The sequence below is a fragment of the Thrips palmi genome, unplaced genomic scaffold, assembly GCF_012932325.1.
Source record: "Thrips palmi isolate BJ-2018 unplaced genomic scaffold, TpBJ-2018v1 HiC_scaffold_8, whole genome shotgun sequence".
In the NCBI taxonomy this organism is placed as follows: Eukaryota; Metazoa; Arthropoda; class Insecta; order Thysanoptera; family Thripidae; genus Thrips; species Thrips palmi.
In genome coordinates, this window is record NW_023144635.1 from 13761044 (window position 1) to 13787142 (window position 26099).

Genomic DNA, 26099 nt, shown 5'->3' on the forward strand with positions numbered 1-26099 from the left:
TGTGTTTAGTATCACGTCCTCAACTCCCAACATTCTTGGGGTACTTTGAAGACATTTCCTTCAAGGACAATCCTGGGACACAAAAAAAGACACGGTCCTAGCATCTCTAGAGGAGTTACTTTCGCACTCCGACTAGCTGTCGTTGCACAGAGCAATGGCTACAGCCTCTGCCTTCCAACCTCGAGGTCGTGGTTCAAATCCCCAATGTCGATACATTTTTAGGCTCGAAGTAGCCTTATAGTATCCCCGAGGATTCAGCCTCGCTGGGATTTGATCGCATGGCCCCTTATGCAAGTCGAAATGTTTCTGTACGATTTTGATGAGATTTTGCAAGCAGGTAGAATTTTGAGATGTGATTTCAATTCTGAAATATTGTTGAAATCTTAGCGATAAATTTTGAGAAAATTGCCGACAAAATCACTGTTTCTATGGCAATGCTCGACTCGTCAAGGAAAAAGTAAGGGAGAGGGGGGAGCCGAGCCAACCCCAACCAATGGCGTGGCTCGTTTTCGCTTCTGTACAGGTTACCCCAAAAACGATAGCTTCTTGGAAAAAGGACGTTCGAATAAAAAACTTCTTGCGATTGTGATAGAACAGATGTAACAATAGCACGGCACGATTTTTCGGACGCGGTCTTTTCATTGGCACTGCCTGATGAAAATTTTTGATGGGAAGGTTTGTGCTCATGCGCGGAACATTACACAGTCATACCAACATGGAAACCTACACTCATTGTGAGTTTTGTGTTTGTTTCATTTTCAATGTGTATTTTCTACCACAAAATTAATCTGTTTAAATTATGACATTTAGCTTATATCTGAATATATTTTGAGGACACATGTTGAAGGAAAGATTTAAAAATATTGAAAAAATAGAACAATTTTTTCATTTATCAACTCTTTACTGAATCAATAAAACAAAATTATATTTCTTAGCTCTGTCTTAGCTCTAGTTTTTGTTTGATGTTTCTTTTCATTCAGTTAGCACGATGACCACATCGCTCCACCTCGCGACTTTCAGTGCTCATGTTCCTCGAACAAGACTCACCTGCGATTCGAAACCATCCCTCCTGAGTTTATAAAGTTTGTCAAACCAACCGTCGTGGTGTTGTTACGTTGTGAATGAGAACTATTACACAGAATTGAAGAAAACATGACTAGAGAACCGCCTTTTGAAACAAGCCAAACAATTCAACGTCAGCAACAATGGCGGGGCAGTTTTAACTCGCGACTACTCGTGTTTTCGGCTTCGCTATTTTCGCAAGGGCGCAGACGCCGAGAAGATTGTTGCCAACCCGCGAAAATTAATTTACTGCCTCCTTTCCCCCACGAACATTTTAATAATGATTGACTTCAAAGATGTTCCACTGTGGAATACATTAGCATTGGAATTTTTCGAATTTTACGGCATTTTGATTTCGTTTTGTTGCCAAGTTTAAATTTTGACGGGTGGCACATCGACCACATTGGTACCGCTGCCATTCGTACCCAAACCACCCCCTATCCCTTTTACACACCTTTTTTCCTTTCTCCACACTCCTACACAATAACCATTTTGACTTCGTGACTCCTAGTTTTTGTCTGAAGGACAAAGAAAAGTAAAGGACAAGAAAAGGACAAAGACATAATTGGGGCAATATGTCCTGTCATTTTGTTTCAAACTAGGGACATTGTCCATTTTCCTATGAATGTCTAAATAGGGGTTGTCCTGAGCTTGTCTTTTGGGCTGTCAGGGTTTCGCGGCCTCGCGGCCTCGCGCACCGTTGAGTCAAGACCGCCACGGTGACGCGAAGGCGCTATGCCGCGAAAAAACGCGTGAACCGCGGCGCAGGGGCGCACTGACCGCCCCTAACAGCACCGCTCCGTTCCGGCGCGCCCGCCGAGTCAAGCATAGGCAACCCGCTCGCCCGTTGCGTGTTACATTTTACACCCGGTATAGGGTTGGTTGTTTATGGTAGAAAAGGGGCGAAGGGGAGGCGGAGGCGGAATTTGACACCTGTGTGAGTCTCCTTCCTTGTCTGAGGCTGAGGTCTGAGTCATCTTGTATCATACGCTACTCCAAGCCAAATAAAGAGAAAGATGGAAGAAGTGAACGCGTAAGTACCCAATTGATTAGTCAGAGCTCGATCAAGCGCAGTTTGGCGCCCCCGCCAGCAGGGGGTTGCACGGTTGCACGCGCCATGAGAAAGCCGGAGAATAGTGCGCGAACCGAGGGGTGAATCACTCTGCGTTCTGGTGTACACATGAGTACATGAGTACGGGTGAGTACACCTTGCTTTTCCTTATAAATTTCACATTTTAACACATTTTAAGGCTTTATTTAGCGTTTTAAACGGCACTCAACGCCAAATCGGTCAAAAAACAAGTCAATATCGCCCTTTTTAAACTTGTGAGTACACTGAGTACGGCCAAATTTGCACACATGAGTACACTTGTGATTCACCCCTCGGCGCGAACGGCACTTTGGGCCCCAACGACGAGCAGCATTATCTTTTGGCTCACATGGTACCATGGGTGTTTTGGGGACGCTATTAGGTATTGTCGAGCATTCCGGCTCACATGGTACCATGGGTGTTTTGGGGACGCTAGGAGGTTCGAGCATTCCGACAAGATGCGTGACAAACTTACTTAGAGTATTCCCCACTAGTGAAACCAAAGCGAAGTATTACCCTCTGTTTTCAGGCGTAATCAGTTTGCGCTTCCCGAGTAAAAATAGAAGGCTGCAGAAAGGCTGACGCACGGCTGACGCATGGCTGTATGGACCGTTTTTAGGCTGTATGCATGGCTGCCGTGGCTGCCTTGCAGCCATGTCGCAGCCATAGCGACGTCCTGGACTTGCAGCCATCCACACTGCAGTGGCTGGTCTGGCTGTTTCACGGAGCGCTTTGGCTGTGAAACGCTTCAGAAGCTGCGCACAGAAGCCTTTAGGCTGCCCTAAGCAGCCTATAAACGCTGCCACGCACAGTCAACTTAGCTGCAATGGCTGTAGGCTGCGCGTCGCAGCGTGTTGGCTGCTGGCGCCAGCCGGGCCGTGGCTAGACGTTACAGCCATGTAGGCTGCCACGGCTGTAGGCTGCGCGTCGCAGCGTGTTGGCTGCTGGCGCCAGCCGGGCCGCGGCTGGATTTTACAGCCACGCGGGCTGCAATGGCTGTAGGCTGTGCACTGCGCGTCGCAGCGTGCTGGCTGCCTGCGGCAGCCTGGCCGCGGCTGCACTTTACAGCCACGCAGGCTGCAATGGCTGTAGGCTGCGCGTCGCAGCGTGTTGGCTGCTGGATGCAGCCGGGCTACGGCAGGACTAAACAGCCATGTAGGCTGCAATGGCTGTAGGCTACGGATTGCAGCATGGTGGATGCTGGCGGTATTCAGGCAACGGTCGTATTCCTTGATTAAAGGGCTATAAAAAATAGAAAAAAATAGACTGGGTGCGTGGTATGCTGATATTTGAGTTGAATACGTTAACATACATAAGCCATGCAAGTTTCGTAAAAATCGGGAAACTTTTTTGTTATCTTTGGTATCTCGGGAACGGTAAGTCCTACATGAAATTACTTAGCAGATTTGGATCCGGAACGGTGTTCGGACCCTAGAAAATCTACTAATCGTCTAAAAAGGGCTCCATAGAACTTCAAAGGGCGTAACAGGGACCCTCAAAGGTCCTCATGGGGACCTTCATGAACTAAGGAGTGAAGCCTAGTAGCGATATGGACGCTGCCGATGGCATCCATGAGGCTGCAGGATGGGGCCGAGATGTGGTTCTGACCCGCAGCTTCATAGCTGCCGGGGGCAGCGTGGGCCGGGCGAAAGAAGGCTGCCTGGAGCATCCTGAAGGCTGCGGGGTGCAGCCTACAGCAGCGCCTCACAGCCTCCAGGCTTCCGGGGACAGCAGCGTGGCCCGGGCGAAGGAAGGCTGCCTGGGGCATCCTGAAGGCTGCGGGGTGCAGCCTAGAGCAGTGCCTCGCAGCCTCGTGGCTGCTGGGGGCAGCGTGGCTCGCGAAGGAAGGCTGTCTGGCGCATCCTGAAGGCTACGGGGTGCAGCCTAGAGCAGCGGGGGCAGCGCTGACTGAGCTCCAAAGGGACACTTCAGTGGCTGGCAGGTGCAGCCAGAGATAGTGCGGAGGTTAAGCGTACCAACCTTGCAAATTGTGATAGAGCTTTGCCATTTGGCACGAGTGTTTTTAGGACCAATATCTTGTTTTTCACCCGTGGGGGCATGTCTGATTCCGATGCAGAGCCCCGGAATGGGTCAAAATCGGCGTTTTAGCCGTTTTTCTGCAATTTTGTTCGGTGTAACACTCCTGAACGCCTCCAAATTTGGGCTATGCATAAAGTGCTTATTCTGAACTTAGTGGTGACCCTACGGATGCAACATGAACCCGGCGGAACCGTCAATCGTCCATACACTCTACAAAAAATGTCCTGTCAACGCCGTTAATTTATTACCAATGTTTGCTGTTATGCGATTCACGGCGTTTGCTGTGAACTAGTTCACGGCGTTCACTGTGATCTCGTTTACAGTGTTCACTGTGATCTGGCCACAGTAAACGCCGTGAATTGGAGCCTGATTCGCAGTACTTCGGTGCTCAGCGGCGTCAAACTCACAGTGTTTACTGAGGACCAGATCACAGTGAACACCGCGAACAAGATCACAGTGAATCCCGTGAGCAGATCACAGTAAACACTGTGAATTGACCTACAGCGAAAGCGCACTGGAGGGAGCCAGCCTGCAGCCAATCTGCAGCCTGCGGATGGAACTCGGATGGCTGCAGACATTGGCTGTATTCGGACATACGTCAGCCAAAATACAGCCATCCGCAACCTGGAGGGAGCCAGCCTGCAGCCAATCTGCAGCCTATAATTTTCTCTCGGGTTGAAATGAAGCGTAACATGCTCATCCGCCAAGATTTCCCCCATCTAAATGCATGGGGGTGTTTCCAGTGTGCTTGATTTCAAGCACAACGTCTTTAAGTTTAGCTTTATGCTCGAGTCCCATTCTGTCTCTACCAGGCTCCAGCCTTGATTGGAGCTTGGAGGTAGAGAGATAAATCTGACATGGTCCCTACTGCTGGTATATCGAGCAGGGGATCACTTAAATTGCTTATTAAGATGAAAGACATGGATTAGTAGCAATGTCACTCGCTCCGCTGTAGATTCTAAGATACTTACTTCTTTCATTATTTCGCAGAGAAATTCGGGTTGACGAAGACCAAAGTCTCCTAAGACTCATGTCCTCTGCCGGGGTCCTCCTTCTAGCCTACTGGGCTGCACCCGACGCCCTGAGGGACCAGCTGCGAGGGCAGCTCACTAACGTATTTCATGGTAGGCAGGTCAACAGTGTTTGCTAGAAGGTAAATACACTTACTGAAATAACTCATCTTATTATTTTTCCCGTTACAGCTATAATCCAATTACTTTGGACTACCTATTTTGTTTGGTAAGCAGGTCAACAGTGTTTGCTAGAAGATAAATACACTTAATGAAATAACTAATCTTATTATGTTTCCCTTACAGATATGTACCTTATTATATAAAGGTTTTTTAATGTGTGAATAGAGGTGTGAATAGAGGTTTTTTAAAAAAATGTGTGGCTTATTATGATTATTCTAAACAAAATACACACCTCGAGGGGTCCTATTCACAAGATCTTATCTGGGCGTTCCCTCCAAGACAATCTTATATTAAACGCAGGTGAATTTCACATAGTTTGATCATTTGATACAGCTACATATCAGTATAATTTGTGAGTTTGTTCAAGTAAATCTTAAGATGGAAGATGAAAGAAACCAAAAAGGCATGTAGAAATATGTTTCGCTTACCATCGTATTGATTCTGCACTGTAAAAAAAAGTATTACTGAAATTTCATAATTTTAGTCTGAAGTTTTTAAACAGACTAGTGGTCTGAAAATTCAGAGTAATTATTCAGACCATTCTGTCTGAATTCCAAATTCAGACTACTTGTCTGAAAAACATTTTCAGACTGCTACTCTGAAATATTAAATAAAAGTGCCATCAATAAATCAAAGAGAGAGAAATCAACAAGAGAACAATTTGAACCACCAACGTGTGACGGTACCTTCTTTCCACTTTACACTTGTTCGCTTAGGCCCGGGTTCGAACCAGGACTTTTTGGTTACGAGACGAGCTCGGTACCACTGCGCTACGGGCGCTGCCTGGCGGCGGGGGAAGCCGTGCCGCGTGACTCTCTTCAGAAGATACCAGCTCCTTTCGGCAAGTCCAGAATGCAAGTTCGGACAACTCTTACGGTTAATCTACCGTACACAGACGATTCAGCGTGAAGCGCGGGTGTACATTATTATTTCCGATAAATTTATACAACGCCTTACGCCTAGACTTGATTAGTAGACAATCTGTCAAAATTTTCATACCAAAATTATGAAAACAGGTTTCAGGATGACAAGTCTGAAAACTTAATCAGAATTTTCAGACCTTCTGCTTAAAATTCAGACTAACCGGTGTGATCTCAAATTTCAGAGTTCCTAGTCTGAAAATTCAAAGCAACTTTCTGAATTACCGATTCAGACTGCAAAGTCTGAACAAATTGTACTGAAATTTCAGAATTTTTTTTACAGTGTGATTGATCAAGATGAGTGAAATTTGCGGGCGTTTAAGATAGGATTGTCTTGGGGGGAACGCCCAGATAAGACCTTTTGAATAGGACCCCTCGACCTCTGATATAACAATGGACCTGACCCCATCGGGCACAGGCGTGGAGACAGTGTGTCTCCATGCAGCAGATGACACCCAGAGTTCCATTTGTGGTCCAAGGTCTCTCACGTTCAGGCAGATATATCATCACTTGCGATCACTTGATGCTATCTACACTTATATTTTTGGCCCGTCCCGTTCATTTTTTGTAAAAAAATGACGGAGGGACGGGCATATAGTATGATCCCTGCTGTGCGTCCGTCCGTCCGTCCGTCCGTCCGTTCGTCCGAGGACTTCCCGTGGTCCGATCTTGACCAAATTTGGTATGCAGCCTCCTTGGGTGACCCTAAGAACCGCCCGGTGGCAGCAAATCCGATCCGAGCCCCGGGGGCGCTGCTGCAGGTGCATCATGGTCTACATGGGGTCGAGGAGGATCTCGGCAACGGATGCAGCTAGGAGGGCATGTAGGGGTATTTTTGGAATCGGGGCGACGAGAAAAAAACAATGGTGCCAGTTTCCAGCGAATCGGAGAAGTTCGGACCCGGGTTCAAATCCCAGCGGGGTATTTTTTGAACATTCTTTTTATTCGAGTTTTTGCATTGTTTCTGATGTTTTTAAGGGTGCTGATGACGAAAATGATATTAATTTTAACCCCTGATTCAGGTTTTAATTCCGTCGGGGTCAAACATAGGTGAAATTCGTACGTTTCTTAATGTACGGGACGGGCCAAAGTTGCCGATGTATATCGCTACTTTTCCTGTTATCTACGATGTTGCGATAGCATAAGATTCTAGCTAGATATTTATTATCAAGTAGATGGTCTGAAAGAAGCTATGCCCAAAGAGAACCTAACCTCACAACTGTCTCAGAACTGCCAACACATCGCGTGACAACACTACTTAAACTCCTTTTGTGCACTGTAAAAAATTATGTTGTAATTTAGCAGTAAATATGTTGCTAATTTTCTTAGCGATCAAAGTTGTTTTCAAATGACTTTCGTTGTTTACTAACGAGTTGCGTCGTTCGTCCACAAGATGTTCGTAAACCGGTAGACAGCCTTATTTGCATCAATTTTTATTGCCGATTAGGTCACAGACCTAGTTGAGTCCCGGTTACCCCGCCGTAAACACTTCTTAGATTGTCCGGGTCGTTTGTACGCAGCAAAATATTGTTTTGAAACAGCATAAGTCATAAAAATAATGAGCAACGAATTCTTCGTTTGAAAACAAGCAAACTTGTTCACAAACAACAGCGTTGTCGAGGTTGGTAATTGTGTTGTTGTTTTAAAACAACAATTTTTAACAGTGCATGGTTCAGCTGTGAGGAGATCTTATTAAAATAGATCCTTAGCAAATTTTTGAATTTTTGTTTTTCATTGTTGGCAAGTATTTTTAAAACAAAATGTGGTTATTCCTTTGTTATCTTTTTAGGCACGAAGTAGCCTTATAGTATCCCCCAGGATTCAGCCTCGCTGGGATTTGATCGCGTGGCCCCTTATGCAAGTCGAAACCTCTCTGTACGATTTTGATGAGATTTTGCTGACTGGTAGAATTCTGAGACGTGATTTCAATTCTGGAATATGGTTGAAATCTTAGCGATAAATTTTGAGAAAATTGCCGTCAAAATCACTGTTTCCATAGCAAAGCTCGACTCGTCAACGAAAAGGGAAGAGAGGGGGGGGGGGGAGCCGAGCCAAACCCAACCAATAGCATGGCTCCTTTTCGCTTGTGTACAGGTTACCCCAAAAACGGTCGCTTCTTTAAAAAAGGACGTTCGAATAAAAAACTTTCCGCGACCGTGATAGAACAGATGTAACAATAGCACAAGAGGGTTTTTTGGACGCAGTCTTTTCATTGGCACTGCCTGATGGAAATTTTTAATGGGAATGTCTTTGCTCATGCGCGGAACATTATACAGTCATACCAACATGGAAACCTACACTCATTGAGAGTTTTGTGTTTGTTTCATTTTCAATGTGTATTTTGTACCACAAAATTAATCTGTTTAAATTATGACATTATATCTGAATATATTTTGAGGACACATGTTGAAGAAAAGATTTAAAAATATTGAAAAAATAGAACAATTTTTTCATTTGTCAACTCTTTGCTGAATCAATAAAACAAAATTATACTTCTTAGCTCTGTCTTAGCTCTAGTTTTTGTTTGATGGTTCTTTTCATTCAGTTAGCACGATGACCACATCGCTCCACCTCGCGACTTTCAGTGCTCATGTTCCTCGAACAAGACTCACCTGCGATTCGAAACCATCCCTCCTGAGTTTATAAAGTTTGTCAAACCAACCGTCGTGGTGTTGTTACGTTGTGAATGAGAACTATTACACAGAATTGAAGAAAACATGACTAGAGAACCGCCTTTTGAAACAAGCCAAACAATTCAACGTCAGCAACAATGGCGGGGCAGTTTTAACTCGCGACTACTCGTGTTTTCGGCTTCGCTATTTTCGCAAGGGCGCAGTTGCCGAGAAGATTGTTGCCAACCCGCGAAAATTAATTTACTGCCTCCTTTCCCCCACGAACATTTTAATAATGATTGACTTCAAAGATTTTCCACTGTGGAATACATTAGCATTGTAATTTTTCGAATTTTACGGCATTTTGATTTCTTTTTGTTGCCAAGTTTAAATTTTGACGGGTGGCACATCGACCACACTGGTACCACTGCCAGTCGTACCCAAACCACCCCCTATCCCTTTTACACAACTTTTTTCCTTTCTCCACACTCCTACACAATAACCATATTGACTTCGTGACTCCTAGGATTTCTTGCTCCAAGAGCTCACTTCTCCAGGCGAACGAACACAGCTGCGCTGAGGTACGGCAGCAATGTTCGCCCCGTTGCAAGACTCTGGGAACACCGCCGGGCCGAGCAACCAACCACACGGCCGGTCGAGACGGCAGGAACGACTACGCAGAGGAAACGACCACCGAAGAGTAATGAAGACTACGCTGCTGGCGAAACAAAAAGACGAGAGCGAAGACGGCGGCCACTGATGGGATATTGTAGCAAACGTCTGGACCGGAAGTCGAAGAAGCAAAACAACCAAAACTACTTCGGAGCATGCACAGACGTCTCCCCGTCCCTCGGAGATGACCGTCTCCCCCACTGCACCGTGCGGAGGCAACTACCAGGAGCACAATGCCACACTTTTACCAGTGAAAGAGCACTTCTGAGTCCTCGCGGTCGAGGGCCACGGCAGTGGTGGCCAAGGAGGCAGTGGCCCTCGACCGCGAGAACTCACAGAGGCCGTGCTTTCCTGAGCTGTGGGCACCGCGTCGGGGCGACTGCAGTGCCTGCGCTACCTAGTGGTCACAGAGCAAGATATCCTCACCCCCATCAACTTCTTCCTAAAGAAGACGGGGTTCAGCGGCATGGCCAAGGAGCTCAACGACTTCCACGGCCGCGGGAAAAAGCCAAGCGACCTCTCCGCATCGAGCAGCAGTGGCAGCGGCTCCGAGGAGGAGCCTGAGGAGGCGTCCCCGCCCAGGAGTCCACCCCCCAAGAAGAGAAAGTCATTGTCTCTCAAGAAGAAAGTGTGAACCTGTTGTTACTTAGTGATATGTACCATGGACCTAATCAGCCGGGTTGAACGTACCTAATTAGTCAGGTCCCCGCCGAGGAGTCCACCCCCCCCAAGAAGAGAAAGTCATTGTCTCTCAAGAAGAAAGTGTGAACCGGTTGTTACTTTGTGATATGTACCATGGACCTAATCAGCCGGGTTGAACGTACCTAATTAGTCAGGTCCCAGCCGAGGAGTCCACCCCCCAAGAAGAGAAAGTAATTGTCTCTCAAGAAGAAAGGGTGAACCTGTTGTTACTTTGTGATATGTACCATGGACCTAATCAGCCGGGTTGAACGTACCTAATTAAATACCCACCAAAGGTATTTAGGAAAACCAAAACTATTTGACTGCTTTTGTTGCTTCATATTTTACTATATTGTTTGAAAATGCGAAATTGTAATAATCAAATAAATATGTGACCCAATGAGTTACATTGGCTCAAAACTTACCTAATGAGTCGAGCTTCCTTACCTAATCGCCTGAGGTAGAACTTCCCTAATGAGTCACGTACACTTACCTAATTAGGCGAGAACGCACCGGGGCACCCACAAACCCCTCTTCCAAGATACCTAATCAGGCGGGTTGAACCTACCTAATTAGTCGGGATTCACCTTACCTAATCAGGCGAGAAAGCGGCCTGCCCTCCGGTCCGCGATAGTGACAACGCGCCGCCAAAAAGACCAATATTCCAGGACGCCCCAGACATGGAAAAGGAAACGAAACGTGGTTTTCACGAAGGAACTCGGCAATTTTAACCGCAGCTGCGACCGGGAATGGAAAAAGGATCGGGGATGAACGCATAGAACCACGTCGCCTCGTACCGCGACCAACAAAAGAAGAAACGTCCCTTTTCTTTATTTTTGGCTAATATGTTGTTGCACTAGGGCAAGGCGTGCATAATCAGCAAAATGGACCTTTACTAATGCAGCGCATGTCATTAAAGGCGATGCGACCTAATTAGGTGGGTTTAAACTCGACTAAAGGAGTGTGCCTGAATACCGCCAGCATCCACCATGCTGCATCCGTAGCCTACAGCCATTGCAGCCTATATGGCTGTGTATAGTCATGCCGTAGCCCGGCTGCATCCGGCAGCCAACACGCTGCGACGCGCAGCCTACAGCCATTGCAGCCTGCGTGGCTGGAAAGTGCAGCCGCGGCCAGGCTGTCGCTGGCAGCCAGCACGCTGCGACGCGCAGCGTGCAGCCTACAGCCATTGCAGCCCGCCTGGCTGCGAAGTCCAGCCGCGGCCTGGCTGCCGCCAGCAGCCAACACGCTGCGACGCGCAGCCTACAGCCATGGCAGCCTACATAGCTGTAAAGTCCAGCCGCGGCCCGGCTGGCACCAGCAGCCAACACGCTGCGACGCGCAGCCTACAGCCATTGCAGCCTTCGTGGCTGTAAAGTGCAGCCGCTGCCCCGAGGGGTACCTCACTTCGAAAACAGGTGTACACTGACTGGTGACTATACTCAATTTCCACTTTGACTAGACTGAAAATATCACGAAATGCGTTGCAAAAATACTAAAATTGGGACAAATTTACGTGGTTTTGCCGACTTTTTCAGTGACTAGACTGATACAAGGCAGTGACTGGAGTCAGGGGTGTACACTGACTAGACGAAGTGAGGTACCCCTCGCGCGGCCCGGCTGGCGCCAGAAGCCAACACACTGCGACGCGCAGCCTACAGCCATTGCAGCCTACATGGCTGTAACGTCTACGCGGCAGGGCTGGCGCCAGCAGCCAACACGCTGCGACGCGCAGCCTACAGCCATTGCAGCCTACATGGCTGTAACGTCTAGCCACGGCAGGGCTGGCGCCAGCAGCCAACACGCTGCGACGCGCAGCCTACAGCCACTGCAGCTAAGTTGGCTGTGCGTGGCAGCGTTTATAGGCTGCTTCGGGCAGCCAAAAGGCTTCTGTGCGCAGCTTCTGAAGCGTTCCACAGCCAAAGCGCTCCGTGAAACAGCCAGACCAGCCATTGCAGCGTGCATGGCTGCAAGTCCAGGACATCGCTATGGCTGCGACATGGCTGCAAGGCAGCCACGGCAGCCTTGCATACAGCCAAAAAACGGTCCATACAGCCATGCGTCAGCCAAGCGTCAGCCTATCTGCAGCCTTCTATTTTTACTCGGGAAGTGCACAAACTCGCATCGCTCAGCCACACTACGCGCCCACACTATACGGCGCGTACCCCTAGTTAGATTACGTATTTCTGCATGGTCATAAAACGCACATCCAGGGATTAGATGAAAAGAGTTGGTTCGCCATATTTTCGGCCGACACAGGTTGGAAGACTGTAACTTAAGCTTAAAATATTTCGAACGTTCCGCTCCAGCGCAGCGGCAGGCAGACGACAGACGGACGACGATGGCCTCTCTCGCGGCCAGGCCAGGGGACTCGACGATGACAACAACTAGCTATATACATAGACCCGCTCCCTGATCGGTCGAAATACTTCACGCTCAAATTAGAGGATTAATATTTTAAAATCTGAATTTTAATAAACGTAAATTGTGACTTAACAATTATGTTCAGCCTCGCGGATTTTTCACGGAGCAGGCGGTCTATCTATAGGGTTGGTTGTTTATGGTAGAAAAGGGGCGAAGGGGAGGCGGAGGCGGAATTTGACACCTGTGTGAGTCTCCTTCCTTGTCTGAGGCTGAGGTCTGAGTCATCTTGTATCATACGCTACTCCAAGCCAAATAAAGAGAAAGATGGAAGAAGTGAACGCGTAAGTGGCCAATTGATTAGTCAAAGCTCGATCAAGCGCAGTTTGGCGCCCCCGCCAGCAGGGGGTTGCACGGTTGCACGCGCCATGAGAAAGCCGGAGGTTAGTGCGCGGCGCGAACGGCACTTTGGGCCCCAACCACTGAAAAAAGTTGTCGTAATTTTACGACATATTTGGCGATGAATGCTTCATAAATTTATGAATGGCTCGTTTCATGCTCACTACGAAAAAATCATAAATGAACAATTATGAACCTTTCATATTTTGGTTGAAAAATGTGCCTGAAAATGCCCGAAAGGTATTCAGATTTTACGAATCATTCATGAAATAATGAACCATTCATCGTTCAATTGTTCCTAAATTTACGATTTTTTAATGGGAAAATGGTGTACAAGAATGGCTCATAAAAAACTTTATGGAACATTCATAAATTTATGAATGATTCGTAAAATTATGAATTATTCATACAACATTATGAAACATTCGTAAAATTACGAATGGCTCGTGATGCTGTCACGTAAAAATTGGGGAATGAATCATTCGTTTTTGGGTGTTTATGAATTATTCATTTTTCGAATGAAGCATTCATAAAATAATGAGTGTTTCATAAAAATAATGAATCATTCGTCGTGAAATTATTCGTAAAATTATGAATTTAATGTGGGAAAATACTATACAAGAATGGTTCGTAATATTACGACTTTTTTTCTGACAGTGACGACGAGCAGCATTATCTTTTGGCTCACATGGTACCATGGGCACTTTGTTGGCAAGGCGGGAGTAGATCGGCCTTTGATTCCTGTCGCTCCACAGATCGGCCCTTTCTGCCGGGATACATCGGACGAGGAAGACGGGGTCATAGATGGGTCATTGTTGCGTGAACTCATCGTTAAGGTGAAGAAGATTGACCGGTTTTTCCGACACTCAGAAGCGGCCTCTAATAAGCCGAAAGATCTACAAGAAGAGGCCGGGACACCACCTCATCTCTGTTTGAAGTTGATGCGAGAGGTCCGCACAAGATGGAATTCTTGTTTTGACATGGTCCAGCGGTTCTTGGATCTGGCACCCCATATCAGCAGGGTGTTCTTCTCGCTGCCACGTGGCAGCACTAAAAGCAAGCCGCCAGAAATGTTGACGGCCAGTGAGCTGGATGAGCTACTCTACAAATCAAAGAGTGTACATAGTATGCTTCCTGATGCAGAAAACTCCCTATCCCTTATGCAGTAAATGTATGGTTCAGTTAGCGTGTACATGGCATGTATGCACTAGTTAGTGCATGCTTGGCAGGCACGCGCTAGCTAGAGCGTGCTTGCAGGCATGCTCCAGTTAGAGCATACCATGTGCACTCTTTGATTGGCTGAGCGATAGCGAAGCCTGTTACTCCGGTGGGGTTGAAAAGTTTTTTCTGTCTGTCTGCCTGTCGTGACAGATTCGACCCCTGACTCTTTTAACCCTTCACCCCTTCAAATTCATCAATGAGTCCGAACAGTATTTTCCAATAGCTATTATGATTAACTGCTCATATACAATTTTCTGTTTTCTCAATGGATGGTATCCATGAATTTGGTATGAACTGATTTTGTCGCGCCATGTTTCTCATTCTTGCTTCTCACATTGCTGATCTGATTTGATTGTTTTATGATGTGCAACCGGCATCACTTCAGTGAGATACAACTTTGCATTTCTTCAAGGTAACATGGTTGAGAACGGTGTATTTGAGTGTGTATTGCTGTAGCAAGGAATAATGGTATAAGCATTTCTGAATGATAAATGTTGAAATGCAACATCCAGGTATCAGGGTAAGTGAAGAGGGAACGTAAACTGAGTCTGCGACTGGAGAAGGTTCAGGGTTGGACATTCAACAAGGTTGCTACAAGTTAAGGTCTTAATCACAGACATTTATTATAGTCATTTTGTTATGCAAATAGATCACCTCCCAGAGATGGTCTACACATTATACCTTATAAGAAGCTCAAGATAAGTTTAAAACGGAATCTTAAGCCAACATTTTATTCCTCTTTAAGTTAATTAAAATTCCTAGCTGATTTTGCAATAATGTCACTACAATTTACTATATGTTACTTATGAAGCACAGATGGTCTCTTATAAGAAACTCAAGATAAGATTAAAACTGAATCTTAAGCCAACATTTCATTACACTTTTGATGAAAATCAAGCTCTAGATATTATAAATGAGAAATGATGAAGCTGACATTGCATAATGTGACAGGACAGGAGGTGAGAGTGTCAATGAATTCAACAATATTGCTTGACAAGCCCAAACCAAGCAACGTACAAAACTTGGCCTTCCACTATTTTTCTTCTTTTTTTATGACTAGCTAGAAGACACAGGGTCAGGGCGGGGAAGAACTGGACAGGGGAAGAACTGAACACCCCATATTTTACTTAAATTACCGTATGCACAGGCTCAACAACCATCAAAAGTTGTTCAGAGGCATCAGCAGTTCATTACGTGATAGTTGTTAAGCCTGTGCATACAGCATTTGGAGTAAAACATGGGGTGTTCAGTTCTTCCCCTGTCCAGTTCTTCCCCGCCCTGACCCTAAGCCAAAGCTATGCTAACAACTTTAACCGGAAAAAAACCAGGAAGCGACATTTTCAGGGTTGGTAAATCCTAGTTGTACCGATTGAACCAACAAAGTTTGATCCGAATCCGTGTCCCAATCCCACATCTCTGTCCATCATGTGGTGGAGTGAATTTCTATTAGTTTTAACTATAAAAATCAAAACATCATACCTTGCCCCACCTATTAAATACATTTCTATGCGTGACAGTCTACCTTACAGTTATAGAAACATTAATTAAAAACTGGGATAGAGTTATAAGCAACGTCAGACACACATAATATGCAAGACACTTACCTTTTTATTCTTTTAGCAGGGAGGTAGCGCTGCGAGAAGACCCGCTTTGGATTTTTTTTAAGATGGTGGCCATCGTAGCAATCATGGGTATTATATACCTCATAGACCCCGAAGCGAGACCAGCTATGGGGTTCTTAATTCAATCAAGAGTCCAACGTAAGCAGTGTGTCACCTGTGTAGTAGCAGAGCCATGTAAAACCAAACCTAACTTTGTTTTGTTTTCCTTGCAGAATTAGTGGCATTCCTACTGTCGTTCATAAGATAATGGTAAGCATCCTGTCACCTGTGTAAGCACAGCCATGTACCACACCAGACCTAACTCTGTTCTGTTTCCCTTGCAGGTCAATATGTGTTCAATAATGTGCAGTCAATGTCAGAATATGTTATTCATCCGATGTAGCTGATAATTATCAAATCTTTATTTCTTTGGACAGAGTCATTCCTGATAATCTAACTTTCTTTTAAATCATACTTCGACCATGTTTGCCATAAGTTACATTTAGGGTATTCCAAACGCTACGTAGACCAATCCAACGAACGTGAACTTTTCGAAATGTGTGCGTTTAGTGGGCAATGGCCCTCCCTAGCATCAGAAACAAACCCCATGTCGATATCTGCGCTCGTTTGGGCACAGGAGTCAGAAGAAACGAAACTACCCCGAAACGTGAGAATCGCTCTGGGGGAAGGCTCGCCCCGGTCGCTAGAAAAAAAGGGGGTTACCGCTGCGGGGGTGGTCGCGAAATCAGAAATCTCGCGGACAAGGTGAGGCCATAAAGTCTGAGGCATGAACAAAGGGGAAATTTCTTTGATTTTTTCGGTTTTTCTCTAAATCTTAGGCTTTCTGAAGGCAGAAATTCACTGTAGCACACGTCACACAATACAAAATGCATCACGTCATGCTCATAACAAGGAATTTTTATTTCGTTTGTGCAGAATTCTCTTTACTTCTGAAAGGCCTTGTGGCCATCCGGAGTCATTGTTGCAAAATGGTAACGTTTTGAAAAGGACGAATCACGGTTTATTATTATTTTGTAACTCTTGAAATTGGGCTTTAATTGATTAATTCATATTTTTTTTTTGCGTTTTTGGTGACAGCCTAAGTTGAACCGAAAGAAAATGCATGTAAGAAGACCGAACGGTGGCAAGAGGCCGAGGAAACTGTTGGAGAAGTGGGCAAGGGCTGTTTTCATGCGGTGCATGCACTGCTCCAATAAATATGTACAATTTCTTAACGAAGTCCCGAGAAAGGGAGAGCTGTACACTCTTAAGTGCAAGGTGTGCTTGAGAGAAGAAACGATTCTTTTCTAACAAAAAGAGATGTATCAATAAAGAAATCGAAACCTGTTTCTGTTCTTTTGTTATCCCATTTCTCTGACCTTACTGTAAACAATTGAGCGGACCCAAGAAGCACCATGATTTTAAAAAGAAATTTTCTTGTCCGTCGACGAAGCCAACTGCGCCGTCGGAACACCATGGACGACGTCGACGAAGATACTCTGCTGTTGGACAGCCCCACCGCGAAGCGGACGCGTCGGTCCTGGTGGGCCGACGCCATTCCTCCTTATTTCATATCTGCATCCAGAGTGGCTGGGCAAGGTTGGCCTCGGACCTGAAGTTCTCTCTGTGTGGAAAGAGTACCACACAGCTAACAACAGCTGTGAAGTCCATCATGCAGCCCTTGCAAACTACGCTAAGAGAAGCTCCAGACAAAAAAAACCACTTGGTCGGCGACATCCTAGGAGCGGGCGCTTGTGGTGTTTTATCGGTTCCTTGTATGTATACGAACTGCCGAAAAGACACTTGGACGAAATCCGACACCCCCTGTGGCTTTGGTACGGGTCTAAACACCCCAAAAACAGCTGTTTTCGAGGGTATGGGACTAGATGGGTTCTCGCAAACCGAGATCCAAAAAAGTACCCAAATGGGTCTCAGATACTCAAAAAAATGCGCTCTTTCGAATGCCGTGTCGAACGAGGCTCTACGACGTCGGGTTTGGATGCTACGGGCTCTCAAAGTTGCTCAATTTCACTGTTTTTACTGAAGATTTGAGCATATCAGGGCCGTTTGAAGTAGACCATCGGCGATTTCGCTCCTCTTTGTCTTAAATGGTGCCTACCCATAGGTAAACACCCCCACAAAATTTCAGCCATGTCAGGCAATTATTAGAGGAACTGTGAACAATTTAAGTTTTGGGTCATTTTACCACTGGGCTTAGGTGGTTTTGGGTCCAGAAAAAAAATAATTTTTTTAGCTATCTACTTTTGATCAGCACCTCTTGAAACGCCTTTTTCACATGGTGCCTCAAAACTTTTTTTTCGAGGACAAAGTTATGTTCCAATTACAGCTAGAAAAAGACAAGTTTGTCCTCGCTGCTTCTCACGCATTTTGCATACTTCGTTCTTCTTAATTTCTTCTTCATTTCCGTTCTAGCTGTCCTCCGAAGTACTCTATTCTCCGTAGAACCGTACAGTCTTCTCCGTAGGACCTTGCAGTGTTGTCCGTAGACTGTAGGGTCCTACGGAGAATACTGCAAGATCCCTCAGAAAACACAGATTTATAAGAGCGCTACCGAGAACCTTGGCAAAGAAACAAACAGAATTTTCCGTCCGTTTTTAGCCACGTGACTGAGTGCAAGAGAGACAGCGACGCAAACGACTCTCGGAATCAGTCTCCGCGTTCAAACCATTTCCTGGGAGTTTACTGATATTCCTGACAATCGCAGGAGATTTTCTGGAGAATTGGCGGATATTCCCGGGATTCCCAGGAGGTGGGTTCGCCGTGACCCTGGCGAGGTCCGTGAGCAGCGCACTGCAGGTCGATGTCGGACCGTGCTTTCTCTGCCTCCCTCACGGAGCGCCCCTCGCCCCGCGTTCCAGTCCTTGCATTCCAACGAGTGTCCTTGCCTTCCAGTGTGAGGCGCTGCGGTGCGGGTGGAGGGCCGCCCCACGGCAACAAGGACTCGCCTGTCTCTCGCACAGCGGGGTGCATGGAATGCCGGCCTGATAAACACGCAGAGTGCTTCGCTGGCGTTTCTCCCGGCCCCTCGGCCGTCTCTGCAACGCGACGCTTCCCCGGCCGCCACGGCACTGCCAGCCGCGCGGCCCGTCGACACCCGAGACGCCGCCTGCCAGTGGAGCGGCGCGGCGGGCAGCGCGGCCTGCCGTAAACATTTCCTGGAACTTCAGCCAGATAAATTTTCGATACCGGAAGTTTTGGTCCGATCCGGCTGAGATTTTCCACAAAATTTCGGGGGGGGGGGGGGGGGGGGGGGGTTACAGGAGAACTGTATCGTGACTGTCATAGTAATTTGAGGTGGGAGCCTGTAAAGAAGTGACGGTGACGTCTTCCCGTGTGGCAGCGGAGCTCGAAAGTTTGTCGATTTTTTGCCATGCACCGAAAGTCAAAGAATCGGCATACAAACGCCAGAGATATAGGCAAGTTAAAGAAAAAAATACGTCAAATTAATCTGACGAAAAAAAGTCGATAGTTTGTCGTTTTTTTGCCGGAATAGTGTTGCCATAAAAGAGAAAAAATCGACAAATTCTAGGCACGTTCGAGGGCGGTGCAAGCCGGTGTTGCCACATTGCTCACTTGCCCGCGTGACGTCATCGCCTGGGCCCCGCGCTCGCCGTACTCGTGACGTCATTGTCTGCGCCGGTGCTTCCCTCCCTCGCCCTTTCCTTGCGGGCCACATTGATCATTCCAGAGTGCAGGGGGTAGAGTGGGGTTGGAAGCAGAATGCGTGCGGATTGGATTATTCTTTTAATCTCTCTCAAACTCATTAAGAGGTTCACACAAATACATTTTTTCAGTTCCATCAATTTTAAAAACAACAGTTTGTAACTCAGTTACTAATATGACATCAAATGTTGTTGTATCATTACAAAGATCAGTGCATTTGTGAGTACTTATGTGTGAAATCTCTATATCACCTATTTGTAACACATGAACAGGCTTTGGCTTGATGATAGCAACATAATCACATTTACAGTCACAGGGAGCTGTGCACACACAAGATATTTTAACAAAGGTCTTAATGTTGCCATACAATACACTGTTGTCCTTCTTGTACTTGACATAAGAAGAAACTCTTTTACCTCTGGTGTACAAATTAGACACATAAAGTAAACCATCTTTTAAAAGACGATAGAACAATTGGACATTGCATTCTTCAGAGATCAAAGATTCAAGTACTCTAATTATGTAGTCTGAATTTAACAGCTTGAAAGGACCTACACAATATAATCCTCCACTTATTTTTTCAGAAATTTTTAATCGGAGTCTTTTTTTCATCAATCCTTCACAGTACTTTTTGGCTAAACCATCTGCTAAATTTTTTACCAATAAAGGCAATCTTGTGACAATTGATAAGTTAGAATAAACCTGCAGACCTACATGACAAGTACCATGGATAAAATTACCAATCCTGCCATTGATGTCCTCTAACTTATAACAACATACTATCCACAATGGTCCAAGCTTTTTAACACATCTTGCAAGATGTCTAAGCAAATGTAGATTGAAACTCATGTTTTCAAGACCATACAATTCTTCAAAATCAGCAACAAATTGATCATTGAGCAAAGATGATAACACTAGATTCTCATCACTGACACTGGAGCTATTTAAAAGCGACACTCCTTTCACAAAGAGGGCAAGATGTGCATAATATTCAGGCAATAAAATGTCCTTCATAACAATCAACGATAAATTAACAAGAAAGGAACGAAGCTCCGTTGCCTTCCAATGAATAAGTTTATCAATAGTTTGTGGAGTTCTCTGAAGGTAATGTGGTGGAGTTAAGTCAAGCAATCTCTTGTTCACTTCGTTGGTCTTCTTGAAGACTGAAAAGGGTTGGTCCTTGTACTCTTTGTCGAACCACAAATGCAGCATTTGTCTCATGACCCCCAAGTCCACACAATGCATACAATCAGTAGCTGTTGAATCAAAGATATTGGGTACAATTGATGACAACACAGTAGGACCCTTGATGCCACACCATTTTTCCTCATCACGAGGGGTTTTGTCAAATATAACTTTGTGATCCACAGCCCACTTCACATGTTCTTGGTACTGTGGCATATTTCTAAGTTGAACATTTTCTTCATATGGAAATACTACAGGAGCATCTTTAGGCTTTAAGCCCCTAGTGAGGCAAACAGGACAAGAGTAAAATCCAGAATGAGACTTCATGTTTAAAAAAGTTGCTTTAGCTGGAGAATCACATGTCCCACAAATACATTTGACTACAACCTTAGTAAGGTTATTGTCACTATGAAATTTAACATCAATTCCCCTTTCCAAAGCCTTAAGTTCTTTGTATATTGGCAGCAGAAAAACATTTGGATGAGGCTTGACAACACTACCCCAAATTCCACCGATGAGTAAATTCTCACTTAAGAAACGTTTCTTAGGAGGGAGTTCATTTATCACAAGGTAAAAAGGCCAGAGAGAGAAAGTATTGGAAGTAAAAACCTGCATCCCATCAGTGTTCCACATTAGAGTAATAGTAAAACATGATTCATCAAAAGATTTTGCTGCTTCTTTGTAGACCTCTCCATCACATACATCCTCAATATTTTCACTATTCTTCTTATTTCTAGTCTGCTTATACTTGATATTTTCCACAAAGTCTGGCCTTTCAAACATCTTTTTTAACTGAGATTCCAAAGAAAAAGAAATAAAGTAAAGGACACATTTGTTAATATCAGTACATGAATCACATAAGTCATTTGGACCTTTCCTTATTTTGTAACAAATGCTGCAAAAGTAATGAATAACTGCAGGCTCTTCTACTCCTTGTAATACCTTAAAAAGCTGAGCCTTTGTTTTACAAAATTTGTTGGGCTGCGGTAGATGTAAATCGATGAGTGAAAGTAACCTTTCAAGACCAGCACCACTAAGGTGTTCAGATGAAACAAAAGCTAGAATCGATGTGAGGCTTTCCCATTGTGTGATTGGAGCACCTTTGTAGAGTGGGGGATCAGACACATTATCTTTGCTTGATGTTGACTCACTTTCCTCTTCATCACTTGATTGTAAAGCCATTTCATCAAGTAGATCCGCTGTAGCACTTGACTCATGGAAAAAATTACTCTCCTCATCACTATTGTAGTTTGAGAAATACTCTAAAACCAAACAAAAGAAAAATAATTAGTAATTCTTTTAGATATCTCAAAAATTATAGAAATCATGGCAAAGCAAATGTGAACATACCAGCACCTAATTGATGTTCACCAGCATCACTATCAAAATCAGTGTCTACATTACTGGGTGAGGCCACTTGATAGGGCATCGGTGTAAAGGTGTAAGAATCAGCTTCTGTCAGAAATGAAAGAAAATTAGTTTTATCCAAATAATATTTTCATTGGAATATATCAAAATTAGATATTTCCTCACCTGTGTCTATATGTTCCTTATCTTGTGGGTTGGACATCTTCAACCTCTTTGCTGATGGACATGCTGGAGAAGTTAGATCTGCTGTTTCCGACTCGATCAAATCCGGTGAAAGAGGTGCATTCTCATCCATAATTCCAACATCCATTAGGCAAGTGGAATCAGCAGGGGTAGAGAGCAATTGTAAACTTCTGGCATTTTGAATGTCTAAAATTTGAACAAAACACAGTTAATTTATAGGTTAAAATTTCCAACTCAGGTTGTGCTTGACTTCAGAAAGCTTGGACCACAAAGGATCCTCTGCTTTTCGGCAGTCTTGCATTAACAATTAAATATGATTTACCTAGTTGTGCCAGCGTTTGACTTGAGCTTCCTGTAGGCGGGTTAACCTCCAGATCAGAAGTTTCATCAAGAATGTCATCATCGACAAGTATGTCACTGCAAAATATCGAAAGTCAATAATGCAAATGGTACGCAGTTAAAATAAATAGTCCACAAAGAGGTTATGTTTACCTGGTCGCCTCGTCGAGCTCCGAGTAGTCTGTTTCCCCACTTTCATCCTTAAGTAATGCTGAAATTGCATATCCGTCACGAACCGTAAGCTTATCTTCTTCTTCGTCCATATTTGTCAAAACTTCATAATAAAGATAAAATGTATAGGAGAGAAAATGTAGCCGGTTTCTACAACGTCAACGTCACTGTTGGGGCCGGGGCGGGGGCGCGAGGGACGAAGGGGAGGGGAAAGGGGGGAGAGCTGGTCTGAGAAGGCCGTGCTTTGTTGCCAACATGCGATGTGAAAATGCAGGTTTGAAAGTGGGAGGCTTCTCTAGAAATCAAATGAACTACACTATTTTTTTTTACTATAATGGTACAAAATTAAAAATGTATCATTTTACGATGTATCTCTGCCATTTTTAACCCATTAAATGAAAATTGGTTTTTGCCGTATGCTTTGTTATTGTGGATCAGCTGTTGGTTTGTTGTCTTCTGCTGTGCTTCCAATCCAATTTGACGTGAAAGACGTGAAAGATCAGCTGTTCGGAACGACTCAATCATCAAGATGTCAAGAAAGGGGAAGTACTTTTTGCTGATGCACAGCAAAGACCCTGATGCAGCAGATCTTATAAGGAGTGATAGTCTGGTAGCTGATGGTGGCATCATACTTAAGCCTGGAGATGAGGCTGTTTATGTTCTCGAGACAACCAAAGGCCGGCTTGAAGAAGTGAGGGGCGTGGTTGTGGCCACTGGTATGTAAGGATCTTGTGCTTAAATGCAATTGCTATTCACTGTAACAATAATCCTATCCTGTTCGTCGTCTTTCAGGCCTGAAGAAAGATTTAATTAGACTCCATGTCACTGCAGATGGGAGTCTCACTCCCCTGAAGGGAGTGGGCACTCGCAAACAAGAACTGGAAAGGAAACGAATGGAGCAGGTGAACGCACAAAAAATTCAACTGCAGCAAACGGCGCAGCAACTACAGGCTGAAGGAGCAGGTACTTTAATTACCAAGTAAAACTTCTGGTCCTTTTATTGGCACAAATTTGCATAGCCTTGGAATTCTTTTTCTAAGTGTGACCATTCTCAGAGATTCAGGGTTCTTTCATTTATCAATTTGAAATTTTTTTGCAATAACCTCCCAAATTTCATTACGGACCAGCCCTTTTGCAAGTTTCCTGTTTTCTGTTGTTTTTTTCTCCGTATTTTAATCGTTTTCTTTTTAAAATCGATTCAGATGTGGTTTGTGAGCAACTGCAACCAGTAATTAAAGAAAAGTCAAAACGTCCTCCCTGCCTGCCAAAAAAAAGAAGTCCTGAAGTAATGGAACAAATTCAAAGACAACTAGATGCACTGCCATGCTTCAAAAATGGCCCATTAAAGGTAAATAGACTCTTTTTGTGAACAATGAGAACCTTTAGTATCATTTTTTGATTGTATTTATTTTGCAGCGGGAGTTGTACGTTGGGACCAAAATCTTTGTGGACCAAGGGAAATTTAATCTTAATAAACAGAAGTACGCTTTGCGCCCAGCATGTTTCCACCGTGCTCTACTCAAGTTGGCAGTGCCAGAAAATATTCTTAGGCTGGACGGCGTCTCCTGCCATAGTAAAAGAGGCTGCATTGGTTTAAATAGAAAAATTCAAGAAGCTATAGTGTGTAAGTTAATTTTTATTTTTTTGATGCACCTTCTTTTTTTACTTAAAACTAACAAGATTATTTTTTTCAGTGGCAGTCAACACACAATATCAGAAGGCGGGAGGTTCAATCCATAATATTCGTTATGATCCAGATGAAATTTTGAGAAATCTTATAGATGCTACTGTTGCTTCCAAGGGTAAAAGATTCCTCCTCCCTCCTTCCTCATCAGAGTCCACTCCTGCTTCCACTTCCGAGCCCATCCCTACTCCTTTCACTTTTCAGCCTCCTGCTTCCACTTCCGAGCCCATCCCTACTCCTTTCACTTTTCAGCCTCCTGCTTCCACTTCCGAGCCCATCCCTACTCCTTTCACTTTCCAGCCTCCTGCTTCCACTTCCGAGCCCATCCCTACTCCTTTCACTTTCCAGCCTCCTGCTTCCACATCCGAGCCCATCCCTACTCCTTTCACTTTCCAGCCTCCTGCTTCCACTTCCCAGTCCATCCCTGTTCCTTCCACTTCCCAGTCCTTTCCTTCTACTTCCCAGCCGATTACTTCTCCCTCCCCTCCCCAGCCTTTCCCTGTCTCATCTCTTCCCTCAGCTTCCCAGTCTCCCCCTATCCTGTCTAATCCTTCCACTTTCTGTTCTCTCATTTTCTCTCCACATTCCCGCTTACCCATTTGTCACCCACCCACCCCTGATCATCACTACATAGACATCTCGTATAACATGCCCCCTGCACCAACAACTGAGGAAATTGTTCCTCACTGCAAATATTAATAAGAATTCAATATAAAATGTTAACTATTATTGACTAAATATTTATTATTTTTTGTTATTATTTTGTTAGAAACAAATTGATGTGGTTCTGTGGTTCTAGTCTGACAAATTACTATTTAGTTTAGGCCCATCTGCATGGTGTAGGTAGTTGTAAACAAATTTTGATAGAGAGAGAGAGAGATTGTTAACTACATATTTATTTACATATTTATTTTTGATGAAATATTATATTTTGATGTTGTTTTGTTGGAAACAAATTGGTGAGTGGATAAAAGAGTATTAAAGTTTAAGCTTATTTTCCAATCCGCACGCATTCTGCTTCCAACCCCACTCTACCCCCTGCACTCTGGAATGATCAATGTGGCCCGCAAGGAAAGGGCGAGGGAGGGAAGCACCGGCGCAGACAATGACGTCACGAGTACGGCGAGCGCGGGGCCCAGGCGATGACGTCACGCGGGCAAGTGAGCAATGTGGCAACACCGGCTTGCACCGCCCTCGAACGTGCCTAGAATTTGTCGATTTTTTCTCTTTTATGGCAACACTATTCCGGCAAAAAAACGACAAACTATCGACTTTTTTTCGTCAGATTAATTTGACGTATTTTTTTCTTTAACTTGCCAATATCTCTGGCGTTTGTATGCCGATTCTTTGACTTTCGGTGCATGGCAAAAAATCGACAAACTTTCGAGCTCCGCTTCCACACGGGTTGTGGTTCAGAAAACCACCAAGCAGCCCACACAGCCAAATCAAAACATGGTCGTCGGCGACTGTTTGTCATTTCCGTCAAGCGCAATTTCCGTCATATCTTCAGTAAATTCCATCATATTTTATAGGGGGAGAACACGAAAGTCAACTTGTATCTGGCCCGCTCATAGTGTCTTCCTGGGGTTAACTTAAGTTGATGCCATCTAGGCAAAATTCCGGCTAAAGAAGC

At 44.8% G+C, this 26099-nt stretch overlaps 2 protein-coding genes across 3 annotated transcripts; one reads left to right on the forward strand and one right to left on the reverse strand.

Annotated features, from left to right (window-relative positions):
* Window positions 1–19305: 19305 nt before the first annotated feature.
* LOC117653711 lies at window positions 19306–22974 on the reverse strand. 2 transcript variants are annotated; one of them, XM_034399559.1, is made up of 5 exons: window positions 22765–22974; window positions 22595–22689; window positions 22255–22458; window positions 22072–22173; window positions 19306–21983 (listed from the first exon to the last, which is right to left on the reverse strand). In XM_034399559.1, the coding sequence occupies exons 1-5, from the start codon at window positions 22872–22874 to the stop codon at window positions 19618–19620; spliced, it is 2877 nt and encodes a 958-aa protein (XP_034255450.1). In that variant the 5' UTR covers window positions 22875–22974; the 3' UTR covers window positions 19306–19617. The 2 variants fall into 2 exon arrangements, with proteins under 2 accessions (XP_034255450.1, XP_034255449.1); XM_034399558.1 differs by having other exon boundaries at window positions 22072–22176; window positions 22765–22973.
* Window positions 22975–23278: 304 nt separating this feature from the next.
* LOC117653712 lies at window positions 23279–25866 on the forward strand. Its single transcript, XM_034399560.1, has 5 exons — window positions 23279–23498; window positions 23575–23745; window positions 23985–24130; window positions 24199–24406; window positions 24477–25866. Exons 1-5 carry the CDS (start codon window positions 23312–23314, stop codon window positions 25163–25165), a joined length of 1401 nt encoding a protein of 466 aa, XP_034255451.1. The 5' UTR covers window positions 23279–23311; the 3' UTR covers window positions 25166–25866.
* Window positions 25867–26099: the final 233 nt, after the last annotated feature.

Excerpts from the sequence above, each read along its gene's own strand:
- LOC117653711 (XM_034399558.1), bottom strand. The coding sequence starts at position 22,874 with ATGGACGAAGAAGAAGATAAGCTTACGGTTCGTGACGGATATGCAATT. Across the intron at positions 22,177-22,254 it reads TAAGGAACATATAGACACAG|AAGCTGATTCTTACACCTTT; the intron begins GTGAGGAAATAT and ends CATTTCTGACAG. Across the intron at positions 21,984-22,071 it reads TGAACATCAATTAGGTGCTG|AGTATTTCTCAAACTACAAT; the intron begins GTATGTTCACAT and ends GTTTGGTTTTAG.
- LOC117653712 (XM_034399560.1), top strand. The coding sequence starts at position 23,312 with ATGTCAAGAAAGGGGAAGTACTTTTTGCTGATGCACAGCAAAGACCCT. Across the intron at positions 23,746-23,984 it reads ACTACAGGCTGAAGGAGCAG|ATGTGGTTTGTGAGCAACTG; the intron begins GTACTTTAATTA and ends AAATCGATTCAG. Across the intron at positions 24,131-24,198 it reads TCAAAAATGGCCCATTAAAG|CGGGAGTTGTACGTTGGGAC; the intron begins GTAAATAGACTC and ends TTTATTTTGCAG.